The 16,942-nt window shown below is 35.4% G+C and overlaps 1 protein-coding gene across 3 annotated transcripts in view; it reads right to left on the bottom strand.

Moving 5' to 3' along the window:
- LOC108271296 (transmembrane channel-like protein 3) overlaps positions 1-16,942 on the bottom strand; it is a 34,573-nt gene that overhangs the window by 7,894 nt on the left and 9,737 nt on the right. For all 3 annotated transcript variants that reach the window (XM_017478777.3, XM_017478778.3, XM_017478779.3), the window contains 12 exons: positions 16,709-16,752; positions 14,724-14,871; positions 12,600-12,709; positions 12,413-12,491; positions 10,185-10,460; positions 8,944-9,072; positions 8,724-8,791; positions 8,264-8,392; positions 2,500-2,610; positions 600-725; positions 372-450; positions 221-263 (listed from right to left, as the gene is read on the bottom strand). In XM_017478777.3, coding sequence (XP_017334266.2) covers positions 221-263; positions 372-450; positions 600-725; positions 2,500-2,610; positions 8,264-8,392; positions 8,724-8,791; positions 8,944-9,072; positions 10,185-10,460; positions 12,413-12,491; positions 12,600-12,709; positions 14,724-14,871; positions 16,709-16,752 — 1,342 coding nt within the window. The remainder of the gene's footprint in view (positions 1-220; positions 264-371; positions 451-599; positions 726-2,499; positions 2,611-8,263; positions 8,393-8,723; positions 8,792-8,943; positions 9,073-10,184; positions 10,461-12,412; positions 12,492-12,599; positions 12,710-14,723; positions 14,872-16,708; positions 16,753-16,942) is intronic.

Below are 16,942 nucleotides of genomic sequence, written 5' to 3'. Positions count from 1 at the left end.
AATTTAGATGGGTCAATTTGAGATTACTGGACATCTCGGTGTGGTTTGAGAAAAAAAGTGTGATGATTTTGGCATGTTTGCCCATTGCAAAACTGGTGCCGATGCTATACTGTAAGTTTCCATTATTTGTTAGCCACATTAACCTCAATAGCTCCAGTGCAACACCAAAAACAAATCTCTTTTTGGGATGATTGAGGAAAACTCGCTTTGACTCTTTTACCTGCAGCCAACTGAAACACTTTCTTCTTGTCATCTGTGCGTTCCTGTGGCAATGAAATAACAAAATCATACAAAATTTCATACATTCTAAAACTAATCAAACATGCAATTACTTTTTCTTTGTTTAGATCTCAACCTCAACCTTGACTCACAGTTTGAAGCTGCATTCGAAGCTGGTTGTTGGTGAATTTGAGAGACCTGGCGATGGACTGCAGGTAGTAGATCAGCATGCTGTAAACAATACGACATTGAAGAACCGCACTGATAACAGCAGCCCCAGAGGACTAAATGATAAGCAAATCAAGAGATGTTTTATCATCTGTTGAGTTTATTTAGTTTTCTGAGGTAATTGAGCCTGAATAAGTAATAGTGTGACTTACAAGAGAAGCAAGAGAGCTGGCAGAACCACCACAGGACTTGTTACGTAACTCATCACTTTACTAAACCACGCAGGGAAGTCCTTGTCTATTGTCTCAGAGATGATGTCATAAATCTTCTCTTGACCACTATAGAGGCAATAGATAAATTATATAATAATAGATAAATAGAGGCAATAAAAGCAAACTGTGCATTATTTCACTTTTATAATATAGAATTTTCTAATTAGTTAGGAGATATGCACCCATGTTAATTTGTTGTTTACCCAGAGTTCTTAGTATCACTACTATTAAGCAATACATCATGAGAGGGAGTGTGCTATTGCGAATAATCATGGCAGTGATTTGATACAGTGAGTGCCATAGATCACTAGAGCCATGATGTTATTTGCCATAGCACATGACCATGGGTGTTCTACTGCTTTTATATTACCATTTACAAAGTTAAAAGATAAAGCTAAGTAACTATAAACATGATTTCAAATATCTATTTGATATCAAGTTGTTCCACCCCAAAAAAAGTCCTTATTTATATATATATATTATATATATATATATATATATATATATATATATATATATATATATATATATATATATATATATATATATATAAATTAACAATGTGGTAGTTGTACATTTAAAAAAAAATAAAAAATAAAATAAAAGGCAGTAAATTTTGCTGAGTCTTTAAACTAATGGCTAGTCTAGAAGCTTTATTAGCCGGCTCCTCAGCATAACAGCTTATATACATAGTCATGTTCCGTAGAAAGAGGCTAATCGGAATTCTATTCTTTAAAACACTGCACTTACATACGACCGAACATTAATTGGTTGTTCCAACCATTGTGGGAAAGGAATTTTACCTTTTATCAATGTAAAATCAATGCAAGCTTGGTGTAGGTTCCCTTGCAAAAAAGAAATTTTTTTGGAAATAAATTGGAAAGACCTTTCCAAACTAATACATATTGAGTTCATCCACCTCTAGTGGCAAATGATCTGACCAGTGTAGACTATCAGATTATATGGATTTAATACATCCTTATTTTTGGTATTTGTTAAAGGATGCTTAATGTCACAGCTTGTAGTAAAGCAATCATTTCTGCTACTTATCAGAATAGTAAGTGTAATTAAGTAGTAGTAAGCATCCTTACATACACACATACACATACACATTAAGTAGCAAGTGTAGTAGTAAATGTAATTTGGTTACAAATGTTTTAGAATGCTTATCAACCAAATTGCATGTTATGAATTAACTTTAATAAATAACTTTCCACTAAATGTAGTCAATCAGTCAAGACATGCTAGGTATACAAAGTCTGTTTCAATTTCCAGTGTTTTGCATTGGAGGTGTGAAGCTAACAATTAACACAAGCTGTAGTGTGTAAAGATTTTGCACAATGTAGTTTTGCATTGGGTAAAATCATCACACAGTCACTTGAAATGACATTATTCGGCACTGTGATACATATAAATTGGAATTACATTATAATTCAAAACACTTCTAGAGTATAATTTAATCGTGAATATTTTAATCTAAATAAAACCAAACTATGTGCTCAGGAAGAAATTGATTTTAGCTTCAAGATGTGTTACTATTGTTTTAGCTCTGTAATGTCATTTTGTAAAGACTGATACTCAACAAAAAGACAAGGTTTGAAGCCAGTGATTATTTATACATGCAGTTTGCATAATGCTATAAGTTTGTTTTACATGCTACAAAATTAGCCTTGTAACTTTACTAGAATACTGAAGACAAGCTAGCTACAAAATTGCTCTGGATATGGTGGGGCTGTATGCTGCTGCTGGCAAAGATCAAGCAGGGAGGCTTAATGAAAGTAGCTTTAACGGTTTGTACACACACATATATTGCTTCAGATGGAGGTTTATTCTCATTTACCTAAAAGGTCCGCAGTGCTGTGATGGCCTGTACCTCACAATCGCGAAGATGGTTGGTAGCATGCAGAGGAAGAGCATGAAGAGGAGCATGGCCAGGTAGAAATTATTAGATCTGAGAATTAAATAAAAAATAAATTCAGAGTTGTCAACACTGCTAACAAGAAAATCATAGTAGGCAGACAAAAAATGTACCACAAAAAACGTTGGTTAAAGGATGACTTGATAAAACCATAAATGAAAAATCAAATTGGTTGGACTGATATAAAATGTCCAAATGTCTTTTATTATTGACATGACTGACACTTCTCTGATCAAATAGATACACAAATTAGGACAATGCATAAAACCTAGGATGAAGCCTCATGCAGTAGATACTGGGGGGGGATAAAATTATTTATATATATATATATATATATATATATATATATATATATATATATAAATATATATAAATATATATATATATATATATATATATATATATATATATATATAGAGAGAGAGAGAGAGAGAGAGTATTTTGCATTTCTGAAAATTACACAGAAATGCAAAATACTCTCTATTTTGTTTTCTAATGGCTCAAAAGCCAAACTGACAGCTCTAAGTTCAGCTAGAGAAAGTAAGCGCAAAGCAACCACAAACATGTCTTTCACATACCACACCCTTTCCCTTTCAGTGAATTGATTCATATTGAGTTCATCCACCTCCAGTAACAAAGGATGGGTGGTCAATGATGCTTCTGCTGAATCTAACCAGTGTAAGTTATCAGATTATATGGATTTAATACATCCTCATTTTTTATATTTGTTAAAGTATGTTTAATGACATAGCTTGGAGTAATGCAACCACTGCTGTCACTTATCAGAATCATCAGTGGAATAATTTAGTAAAAAATACCTTAGAATGCTTTTCAACCAAATTGCATGTCAGGAACTAACTTAAATAAATAAACATGTCTTTCACATGAATTGGCACTGATTCACATAATTCTGTTGGGAGAATTTTATTTTTATATGGTCTTGCTTGATGCGCCGCAGTCATTTCGCTGCATTCAGGGTTTGAAGGCTTTATACGAATTACCCAATGTAAGAAGATGGATGGTGGGTGAAAGAGATGACATTCTCACATCTGTGACTGACTGATAAGCCTATAACAGTCTATGACAACATAGCCATTAAATAAATCAGATCAAGAAACCAAAAGAGAAGGATGGAGGAATACAAAACTCAGCAGCACTCCAGAGCCAATAGAGAGAAAGGGAGAAATGAAAGGGAGCAGTAAATATACTGGATCATTGAGGCTGACTGGTCTTTGATCTAAATGGCGCCTGATAAAGTCATGTTCCATGCTAAATTAATTTCATTTAGTCAGAGATCCCAGCTAAAATACAATGAATGCGCTCATTGACTCACAGCAAGAACAAATAATAGTGCTATCCAGCCTCCCATCTTCTCATGTAAAATTTAGACACACATTTTTCTTGTTTAAAATAAATGTTCTCTAAAGTACAAGAAGTCTAAATATAAGGTGCTGTTGATGCTGTTTCACCACTTTCACCAATCACATTTTTGTCATTTCATTTTTCCTCCAACATTCACACAGTATGCTCTCAACGTCACCATTTTACCTCTCATATACACTAGTTTTCACGTATATATATATATATATATATATATATATATATATATATATATATATATATATATATATATATATATATATATATATATAGGATCTCTCAACCACAAGCAGGATATATGACCCACAAACAAAAATAAACACACAAAAACAATGGACACTCTCAGAGAGAAAAATCCAACATACAGGAAACTTTACAAACTGACTGTACTCAGAGGAATCCTCACTCAGACCTTATCTAAACCATCTTGCAACAATAGGGAGAGTGTTAGAGATATCCCTGAACCATCATGGTACCATTTAGGGCTTTGGGTCAGACCAGATGGCTTACCCTACAGCTAAAATCCAAGGTCCTTCACCCATAAAGTGATAACTTCAGGAAGAAAGGGGGACTTCCTTTGTTGAATCAGCTCTTCACATAATCAGAGCACTCCACATAAGCAATGACTGTGGAAATTGAGACATCTTTAAAACAACTACAATCACCTATTTTCTGCCAGGTTTTCTTCTGTTTTCTTCATTTTTATAACCACTAAGTTGCCAGAAATTGTTTAATTTATTTAGCATGCATTAGTATAAGTAATACTAGTATGATTATTGTGTTTTACTATTAGTAGTGTACTTAACAACAGTTGGTATACGCCTTATGTGGTATGTGTGTGTTTGTTGAGTGACTTCCTGAAGGATAAGAGTAAGGAAATTCAGGTAGAATGTCGTTGTATGTTTATGTTAATATTTCAGGACAAAGTTTAATTCATACATCATGAAATGCATGGAACCACCCATTTGCAGAGACAATGGACTGATTAACATCATGGGCAGAGCATATGGCTTACATCCAGGCCTGAGACAATCTCTGATTGATCGGAACCCTTAGGAGGGCTGGCCTAGCCAGTAAGGGTTAAAATCCAACACCACCAAAGAAACTTGCTCTTGGCATCTCTCTCAGCTCAACTCAGGACTCATCTCACCCGAGGGAAAAAGGTGTCAGAAAGTCTCCAATCAACAACTGCTTGGAGTCCAAGCCTGGAGCCCACCTGCTTTCAAACCATCCGCAGCCAGTACTTCAAACTTTCCTCACACTAGACACCATTTCATTCATCATTCCAGTTGGTCTTCCGAGATGACACTCAACGCTGACCAGACCACTGACTAATAACCATCGTGGGAATCCCCTCAACACCACGACGTAACAAGGAAATCCCCTTAACAGGCAAGGGCAGTACCTCCATATCTAGCTAATCTGGTGCATATAATATTAAGCCCTTCTAAAGAAGTGAAATTAGATTGATAAAGTTGATGGTTCATTCAGGTCCTGGTCTGTGAAATAATATACTGTGCAATAAACTCAGGTCATTCACTCTGTGATAGTAATTTTTACCCCTACTTGTGTGTGTATGTGTTATCTTAGTTTCTGTGGCGTACAATAGTTTCATAAAATCTCGTCTGTTCTCAAATATACGTGTCTTATTGTTTTATATATATATATATATATATATATATATATATATATATATATATATATATATATATATATATATATATATATATATACACACATAATGAGGTACACACAGATTGTCATGTAACAGGGTTGGAGGCAGATTCAAGTGCAGTTAAAGCTTTTAATGAAGAGAGGCAGGCAGACAAATCCAAATCATAGGGCAGAATTGTGGTCTAGAACAGGCAAAAGGTCAGGAAATCGTCAAACAGGGTAGACAAGGCAAAGATGGAACACGATAAAAAGAAGACAAAACAGGGTCAATACCATGAATCTAGGAACAGATCAAAGGCTTTGTACGGGTTAGCAATAAACACAGAAACACACAATACTTCGCGACCTGACATTGAATCACAAGGGGCTTAAATACACAACATAATCTAAGGGGATTTCACAAAACAGCTAAGACATTAGGAAATAACTAATAACATAACAGTGGCAGAGACAGGACAGAAACCAGAACAAAACAGACGTGTCAAAAGAAAACACAGTCAGTGAAAACCCGGAAGTGCACGCTGTTGTGTTTCAGGCAGTTCATGTGCTCCGGCACTCAGCGTAAGGGGAAATCTGACACAGATGCTTGCACATTCAAAAAATGACTTTGCATGCTGTAATATCACTCTCATATTCACATAAAAAGTCCTTACATGCAGTATTTTTCATTCTTACAACCACTGAAGTGCTCTAAAATTTCCTGGTAGATGCTGTATTGACTCTCAACTTGAGAAAATACAGTGGACCAACACCAGCAGATGACATGGCACCCCAAATCATCACTGGCTGTGGAAACTCCACACTGGACTTCAAGCAACTTGGATTCTGTGCCTCTTCCTCAAGACTCTGGGACCTTGATTTCCAAATGAAATGCAAAATTTACTTTCATCTGAAAAGAGGACTTTGGACCACTGAGCAATGATTGTTTTAATAAAAAGGTGTTTTGAGTTAATTAGCTGATTAGAGCTCTTCTCAGGTTGACATTGCTTCATTATAAATTCTTTATTCTAATATTTTTTAAATACTGGATTTTTCCATTGTCTCATTTCCATGAGATGTAAGCCGTAATCATCAAGATTAAAACAACAACAACAACAAAAAAGGCTTGAAATATTTCACTTTATGTGTAAGGAATCTAGATTATATGAAAGTTCCATTTTTTTTATTACATTACGGAAAAAACTCACTTTTCCATGATATTTGAGATGCACCTGTATGTGAGAGGCAACGTAGTAAATGTGAGAGCATTTGTGTCTTTATTTAAACTTGAACGGGAACCTAATGAAGTGCATTTTGTGTGTGTATGTAAGGATGTTTTTCATGTGAATATGAGAAGTATAGTGGTAAATGTGAATTGTGGTAAAAGTGGCATTTTATGTGAATGTAAGGGGCACATAAATGAAGATGACATCTTTTTGTATGTGCAAGAGCTGTTTATGTGAAAGGGAGAAAATTTTATGCGGATGTGAGAGCATTTATTGTGATTATGAAAGCATATGTCTGTATGTAAGAGGCAATGAGGTTAATGTGAAGGCATTTGTGTATATGCAAGAGCATTTTATGTGAATTTGAGAATGAAAACTAAAGAAAGTTAGGAAATTATAAATAAAACTTTAATTTAACTTAAACTTTGATGTTACAGCTAAAAATATTGTTCATGAGATGTCTAATGGTAAATGTGCATTTGTATGTGAAAGCATTTTATTTTAAGCCAGAAGGGAAAATGAATATATGCATGAGAATTTTATGTGAATGTGAGAGAATTTTATGTGAACACCAGTGAGATAAAACTTGCGTATGTGAGAGGTAAAGTGGTGAAAGTGAGACATTTAGGTTTGTGAGGGATAGTCCAGTAAATGATTGAGTATTTTATGTGAATCTGCAAAAATGATTAGATGTGAGAGCATTTACTTATAAGGGACCTGTCACGATGGAGAGGCAGAGATGGATGCAAGTGCAGTTGAGCCAGTTTAATAATACAATGTCCAGCAAACAAATCCAAAAATAGGCAGAATCAAGGTCAAGGCAGGCCAAAAGGACCAAGTACAATAAGCAGGATACGAGCAAAGTCAATAAATCGGAACAGCAAGATATACAATGGCTTGGTAAGTCAGAGTGAGAACAACTAAGAGTTACTTCACAATGTCTTAGTGAATGAAGTTCCTTTTTAAAGAGTAGTGTGTGCATGTGCATGTGTGTGTGTGTGTGTGATTGGTAACAGCTGATAGTCATTAGTACTCTGGAGACTGAGAGTGTGCCGGTGTGTGGAGTTGGGAGTTGTAGTCCGCCATGTCTGTAGGCGGCAGTGCATTCTGAGGATTGGAGTTCTGAAATGGAGTGGACATGACAGCACCTCACATACAGTGGCATTCCTGTTTTTTTTTTGGGAATAAGGTGGCTTACATTGTATGTTAGGTGCATTATAGGCAAATGCTCTCACATATATACATTTTTGCAGATTCCTGTATAATGTAAGCCCAACAACCTTATTCCCAAAAACCTGGGGATGCCATTGTATGTTGCTGTAAGTTGTTCTAATATCTTATATAGATAAAAATCTATTAATTCCCATAAATAAATATCTATCCAAATCCCACTTACTAAATACAATTTTTTATTGCCACCTTCTGACCTGGATGCCCGGAAGACCTGCTGATGAGGAACATTACAGGTGAGCACAGCCCAGCTTCTCAGGTACATGAGTCCAATTAGCTTCAGCACATTGAAGGCAGGCAGGCAGGGTGAGAAGAAGGCCCCCATCCTACAGAATGAGGGAGATGACAAAGATTTATATATGCTATTGGAATGCTCTCTCATTGCCAGAGCTGCTGATATTGATCCCAGCCAAAAGCAAGTCATTATTAACAGATTACAAATCTGAGGGTTAAAGGAGCACCATGTGTCCTTGTGAGGACTGTGAGTAAAATTAAATTGAGCGAAATAGAGTTTAGAGGGCAGGGAATTATGATGCTCAATACACTGGAAATGTCATTAAATTCCAAATACCTTCATTGGGGTTTAAGTAAACAATAGAGAAGTTATTACAGTGGCCTTTCACAACAAATGCTAAGTTTATTATTACTCTTACATACCATATCATTCCCTGGTTGTATATTAGATGTAGGACATTTTCAGCTATCTTGAATTCACCATATTCAGGCTGTCAGAGAGGTGTACATGAAATTTATTAAGTATGCAAAAAAACAAAAACAAAAAAACTTGACAACAAAGTAATTTATTAGATTTTACAAGATGCATGGCATCAGTAAACAATTATAGGAAGTAAGGTTTGAAAAAATATCACTCTCTTACAAATTTGCTCTCCAGATCCCAGCAGCAGCAGTCGCTCAGGTATCGAACCACCAGGCCCCGGATAAAATCGATCAACAAAATGCTAGCCACAGTGAAGATCATGTCAATGATCGAGAGCTTCAACATTTCCTGTAACCAAAATAAGCAGGAGACACATTTACTCTACCTAACTGGCCTTTGTCCTCCTCTTGTGTAACAATACTCCTCCAGAAGAGTCTTAGAAGAGCTCCTCAAGGAAGACTATTAAATCAGCTCTATGGATTGCATCATGGAGAATTGATGTGCACTGTCACTGCCTACTGATAGTTTCATTAAGTAACTGTCTGGCTTGATGATTCAATCCATGCATCTATGTATTCAATCTATAGTCATTTCATTGCCATCCAGAGGAAAACAATTTCTACAGGACATTACATTTTCATATTTCTTTCTCTGTCAGCACTGATACCATATTTATGATAGCTTTTGAGCAAATTGAGGACATTGGTTAGTTTAACGACTGATCTACTACAGGAGCTGGTAAATGCTTGTTAGCTACAGTGCTAGCAGAAATTGCTCGGTTAATAGAGAACAGTACTTAAAAAATTTGGGTTCATACAATGTGAATCCACCGCAAATGGAATTAGAATAGTGTTGATCCAAGTAGTAAACATTGGCCCGATGTCTATATTGAGTAGTTATGTTGGCCCTCCCTATACAACATTTTGCCAAAATGCCACACTTTTCATAACAAACTGCAACACTACACTACAGTTTGCCCAACACTAGTCCAAAATTGGCCAAGGAGCACTTCTAACAGCCCTGCCAACATTGAGCCAATGTTAAGTCAAAGTTGGAAAAGGCACAATTTCATAAAAACCCTGTCAAATTTGGCCCAACATTGGCATGGTTAATTTAAAGCAATGGTGCAATCTAGCAACGTTTGTAATACTGGCATAGTTTAGTCTAGTGTGCTACTGTATTATCATCTACCTTTTTTGTAGCATAAGTTGGGTAAGGATGTTTTGCAAAGATGTTTCTCTTTGACTTTTGGCTTTCTATGGTGTACCCAAACAAACACCTCTTTATAGAACAAAATAGTATAATTTTAAGCAAGATTAATAAAAAATGTTACTTTTGATTTAAATAGGACCAGCTCGGCATATGGATGTATTAATCTTTACAATGTTTCTGATTGAAATGCTTTCTATTTTAGGTTCTAAACATGTGTGCACACACTTTTGTCAGTTGTTAAATCTTACCTGTCCAACATAGGTCTCCCAGCATGGATCCTGCTGGGTTTTGAAATTGTATTCATATAGTATGGAATGGTTGATTCCAGTTAGTACTAGTGCTGATGGTCCAGACACAACACCGTGCTTGACAGTGATGGTAGTACGGTTCAGCTCCATTACAGCCATGGTGAAAGTGCCATTCCTCCCCTCAGTGATCTCTGGGACGATGGTGGACAGGTTAGTCTCTGCAGGCTGGGAAATGGTGGCCAGGTAAGAGGTGGAATCAGACCAGTTCCCTGGAATCTGAGACACAAAAATGGAATTAAATAAAGCTAGCTTGGGAATTGGAAGGATAAGTGGTATAGAAGATGGATGGATGGATGGATAGCTTGGGAATTTAGTGCAAGCTGAATATCTTGTCACATTTGAATATGCATGGTTTTTAGGGCACTAATTAAAATTTATAGGAGCCCAATCATGTTACTTGGGTCATCCCTTATGTGGTGCATTTTGGAGCCAAGACATAAAACCCCCCAAAAAACTATATGGTGTAATCTCTGCATCTGCATATACTGGATATCATAAATAGCTCAATATCTCACATTTAAAATAAACTAACATTTAATCAATTTCATGTGTAAGGTAAAATTACTACATTAAGAAATAATGGAGACAGATTAATTTAAACACAACATATTGTATAACTAATTTGTCATACTAGTGCTAATAATGTTGCTGAAATACACTACAGTACCCATCAGTCACAGCATGTCACATCACCATGGCATGCACCATATCACATGACCATGAGCCCCTGAATTGCTTTAGCTGTATTCGAATTCATACGGCACTGATTGGTGGCTGGTTAGAATTTTTGTCCACCTTGAGACGGCGCCGATGCCATGTCACTGTAGCGTATGGCATCAAAGTACCGCAATAGCAATATGAGAGCAGCCAGCTCCCTCAGTCAAGCTCTGATAATGACAAGCTCTGATGACAACACAACTATTTTATTATTGGCGGGACTCACCGATGACAACGATGACATGCTTTTCATGTTTATACGAACACCATTAGTTCAGCTAAGGCTCACGAATACGTATTTTAATAAGAGTAAAAACCCTTTTCATGTAATCTTAATATTATATTGTGTCATATTTATCAAAATAAAAAGGATAAAAAAAATATAGACCCCATTTTATTGGTTTTTAAATAATACAGGCATATGTTGAACCTTCTTCTTGTCCATACAGGCACTGTATTAACCTATTCAGTGAAAAGTGTTTCTGGTTGCTACATGTAAAATACATATCTGTTTATCTGTTAATCCACCTTATTTGCAATAAAAAAAAGCAAACACCACGCGAGCATCACTACGGGAAGCAGAAAGTGTCTGACTTGATGGGTCCATTTTCAACTCCTCCCCCGACTGCAAGAAGCAACTCTCGCCGATCGGTTACATCCAGCCGCAGACAAAGTCGAACACACCTAATTTTGTCACTAGTATATATCACAATTAGTACTAGTATATAAGTCGCCTCTTGTTTAGCACTCATTGTCTAGCACTCACTGTCTAGCTTTTGTTGTGTGCCACCTATGCATGTTTGTTCCTTGTATGTTGTCTAGAGTCCATGATTCACTTGAAATTTAATAAAATAAATAAATAAATAAAAAGCCTGCTCTTGCATCTATCTCCCTACCCATTCCTGACATAATTAAAATAAAATAAAATTCAATGAGCTTGAGATTGACCTAATTTGGTTATTTTTAAAATATTGGATATTTTTGTTGTCACACACAGATCTGCCACCAATCCAGAAACCACCACATCTTAATAATCCACCAAAAATTCATCTTGAACCCACTGATTACACTCTGTACTCTACACACTATACCTCTCCACTCACAGATATTTGTTGCAAGGTTTTGCCAATTCTCTAGTTCACAAATGCACAATTTAGTGTCCCATTTATTCACGACTCTGCTTCTGTTTTGGCTACATTGCCTTGCTTGTCTGCTTATTGACCATAGCATCTGTGATAAAGCTTTTTGCCTGCTGACTTGGATTTCCTTAATTAACTTCCACCTTGCACGTTCAGAAACAATGCTAGCAAACTGTACATTTCCTTTGTCGTTAGTGTGGTATCATAAGGCGACATCTTTTGAACCTTTAGTACATGTCTTTAAGAAAGCTGGACTTATGTTAGGCTTTTGTCTGTTGAAGAATTGGAGTATAATTCAAAAACATCACTTACATCAGAGCTCATGCTATTCACTTTGTCCAACAGGGCGATTATCAGACTATAGAGGTTTCCAAGATACAGCACCAGCACCCTGAACAAATAACATCCAAAATGGAAAATCACATGAGCTGGGTCACAACCTTAACTTTTTTTTTTTCTTTATTTTTTTAAACTTTTGCACATCTTAGTCATATTAGACCTGGCAAGTTGGAAACGAAGGCTGGTTCTTGGGTGGTACATCTCCAACTGGGACACCAGCTCAAAGGCAGAGGGAGCGATCATTGTGATGAGGGAGACCACTACACTCACCTAACACACAGAGAGGACACACTGTAATATAATATACACGTGCAGGTGTGTATATATATATATATATATATATATATATATATATATATATATATATATATATATATATATATATATATATATACACATATACATATATTCTTTTTACATCACTGTTAATCATACAATTATTAATTACCACTCAAACAATGTACTGTATTGAGGTGGTTCTTTTTTATAGAATGTCCAAGTTTATCTATATGTTTAATAATGTAACTTTGAAATGTCTATGGGGAAAATCATGATAACACAATATATGAAGTATAAAATCATAATAACTGTGCTTATATAATATTTGTTTGATAATTGTTTTTAAGCATCTTGTAAACTCTTATAACCCCTTATAATGCCTCATATATCTCTAATAATGCGCTTTAAATAATCCTTTGATAATTTATGTTAGAACTTTTCATTATAATACCATGCACCACATACCCAGCCTTTATAAGTAATAATGTAGAATGAATAATTATAAAGTAAGTTTTTTTATTAACAGTTATATATATATATATATATATATATATATATATATATATATATATATATATATATATATATATATATAAAAACATTATAAACATTCAAAATGCCAACACTGAGTGCTTTCCCAACTGACACATATACGTATGAAACTTCTAGCTTCCTGTCCCTCCAAAATAACAAAAGGGGGGCTACATCATGTGTTCTTGTCTTTTTTGGATAGTTTAGGACAAAACAGCCATGTTTTTGTAATTTATTATTTTTGACATAATGTGTCAGTATGTGGTTTTGATCAGGAGTTAAGGGTTTTCATAATACAGTACAAAATATAATTGATAGTGTCTTAAAGGAATGAGGAACCACTGAACATATTCACTATATAAGCACTCCATGATGACATTTTAAATGTTTGTGTGTTTTTATTTTAAAATTCTTATTAAATAATATAATTATTACACATAGGTCAATATTTTTTATAAAGGACTTGTGTAGTAAGACTTTGAATGAAGGCTATATGTATAATGACTTATGTATACATTCATAACATATAATAATTGATAAGCCATTTTTACACCTTGTTATAATTACTTATGAAAATGCATTACACTTAATAGCAAGGATTATGATGCCTTTTTCTTTTTTTAGCAAAGATACATTATTAGTGGTGTTTATCGTCACCAACCAAAGAAGCATTTAATACGTAACTACAGTAAATGTATAGACTTATCATATGAGTGTATATTAGTGACATACATATTATATTATAACCTAATTATAATATCTTTTAGTTAGTTACAGTTTCATTTAATAGCACTTTTCTAGACACTCAAAGCACTTTACATGTTACGTGGGGGAATCTCCTCAACCACCACTAGTGTGTAACATCCACCTGGATAATGCGACAGCAGCCATAGTGCGCCAGAACACCAACCACACACCAGCTATTAGTTGTATTTCTAATTAAAGTGATACATATGTTAAAAAAACAAACAAAAACATTTTAGATTCTGATGATTTTCCAGGGGAAAAAAAGCCCCACCAAACAGGACACTGTGCCTATGATTAAGCATAATGAAAAGTGTGGTTGAGTTTAATATAATGTGTTACAAACACTACTTATGAAGTTATATGTTAAGAATTCATAGTACAGGTTGCTATCAAGTATAGTATATTTTCATAAGTGATTACATATAACAATGTTTACAATGCCTTATGACTGCATTAATACATGTTATGAATGTGTTCATAGTTCATTGTATACTATACATTGGCTATTGTTACCAAACCATCTTCTTAGCTGTTTAAGAAATCTTTGTCTTAAACTGAAACCTGAATATTCTTTTCACACATTTGCTCTATTATTTGCTGCACTTCTTAAAATGAACACCTATTTTGCACCACCTGCAAAATATGAGCAAAATTTGGCACTGATGGGTAACTCCATTAATTTACCAGTTCACTTTGAAACACAAAGACCGTCAAATTTCAGTAAGACCTCGTTCTTTTCCCACAGAGTTAGCTCTGCTTTCTGCTGCTCCAGCTTCTGTGAGCGATCCACAACAAAGTAGATGATGTAGATGCTGCCTGCCAGTGAGAGCAGGACCAGGATGTTGGCCAGAATCCGCAAGCTGATCAAAACTGCTCTGCATGGGAAGAGCCAAAAAAAATTTCCATCTCATTTGTATGCATAGATAGAATTTCACTAATACAGGCAGTTAAAGTGAAATTAGATTTCAAGTAAATAATCCGTATCATAGGCTTATGTAAGCAGAAGATGACTTGATTAAATAGTTTCCACTTGACTAGATACTAACCCTCACTGATCCCAGAATGAGGATGTTGTCTGCAAAATAAAATTTAATTCCATGCTAAATTGTATAATGGGTACAAATATACGGAAATTGATTGATGATGAAGCTCAATACTAATACACATATAATCAAACTCATATTAATATATAGCATTAATGTTTTTGCGTACCAGGTTTCCATAAAAATATGACGTAATTGCTTAGGTTTGTTCCATTATCTATGCGTTGGCTAACAGGATGAACAAACTGATTAATAACATACAGTAAGTCAAAGTAAGACTAACTGGAAGTGATGGTACAATTTTCAATTTGAGGAACACCTTTAGTAACAGGCTGATCCAATCAAGCAATGCAAATTTCTGCCAATTGCTCTCAGAATGTACAAATTCATTGACTCTAATTCTAGACTTCTGGGTAAAATCACTGCTCCAATTCAGATCTCTATCTGTATGCAGAGTTAAGCTGGAAGAGAGTGTTGTCAGACTCAGCTACTTCAGCAACTTGAGTTCAACTTCAGCCATTATTGGACTTAAACAGATGCCCAATTGAGCTTCTTGACAAGTTTTCTATCAAATACAAATGTAAGCCAGGGAACTATCTTTAAAAACAACGTATTTCCCAGATCAAGGAACTGATGACAACAAATAGCTACCGAATAATATTTTATTAGATTTACTTTAGTTTTGAGGTTTGTAACGTTACAGAATCGAATACAAAGCTGGGATGCAAATAGGGTCATTTTCCTTATAATGCATGTATGATTTTCCAGGAAGACTTTCTTTTAATAATGATAGAGAAAATTCATTAAAGAACAATGAAAAACACACTCAATGAACATAAAAGTTAATATTTTTAAAATTAATTAAATAATTTTCTTGGATATACCAACAGTGATATATGCTGCCCTGAGCCCCTGTGCACAGTCTGTGGACTGTCCATCCATCCACTCATCCATCCATCCATTCACCCATCCAACCAACCATACATTCACCTATCACGCTCTCCCACCATTTGTCCATCCATCATTACTTCCATCCACCCATCTCCACCCACCATTCATTCGCTCATTCATATACTTGTCCACCTATCCTTCCATCCATCCATCTGGACATATGTGTCACCCTGTCCGCTTCCCAAAATTCCAGTATATAACTTCATATGTTTGATTTTCTAACATAATTAGTTAACATGATTAGAATGTTAATATGGATTTTGGAAGCTAGACAGTGATTTTTTTAGCCCTTGAGTTTAAACTGTGGTTGAAGTGCAGTGTACGCATACACACAACTGAGTAATCCAGTTTAATATATGAGCAGCTCTGATGGTGATTTAGAAGCAGTCATCCGCTGCAGTAAAAGCCACGTGTATGAAATATGGTGGGAGGTTTTGTGCTGCAATTGCAGTCGATGTGGACAGAGTGAGTAAATCAGAGCTCTGCACTCTACACTAAGAACAACACTATCACCCTAATTCATCCACTGATCATTTCCCTTCCTTGAAAGCAAACATTAACAAACACTTGAGTGACCCTCACTGAGAAGGGAAGAAGGAGCAGAGCTGGATTTGCCACACTCAACACAGGCAGAGAAATTGGGTTTGAGGAGCAATTTGAAACAGTAAAATGATAAAAGTGCTCAAAGAAATCTTGAAACGGTGGTAAAAGAACCCACAGGCTGGTCTCTTTCTTCTTCTCTTGCTCTTCCACAATGGCCTCCTTCAAAATAAGACATTAAAGAACATATCAGTATTAACTGAGATGCACTGTAGGCAACACAACAAACACATCTACATGTAATATTCTACAGGTGAGTAAATAGCTCTGTTTAGTAATGGCGATGGGGCATAGACCTTTGTGTAAGAAATCCGAATTTTAACACTGGGGTATGCTGCTATGAGTTACCATT

Source organism: Ictalurus punctatus, chromosome 10 (assembly GCF_001660625.3).
Source record: "Ictalurus punctatus breed USDA103 chromosome 10, Coco_2.0, whole genome shotgun sequence".
Lineage (NCBI taxonomy): Eukaryota > Metazoa > Chordata > Actinopteri > Siluriformes > Ictaluridae > Ictalurus > Ictalurus punctatus.
The sequence above is the reverse complement of the archived record's forward strand: the minus strand, read 5'-3'. Positions and strand labels throughout refer to the sequence as shown.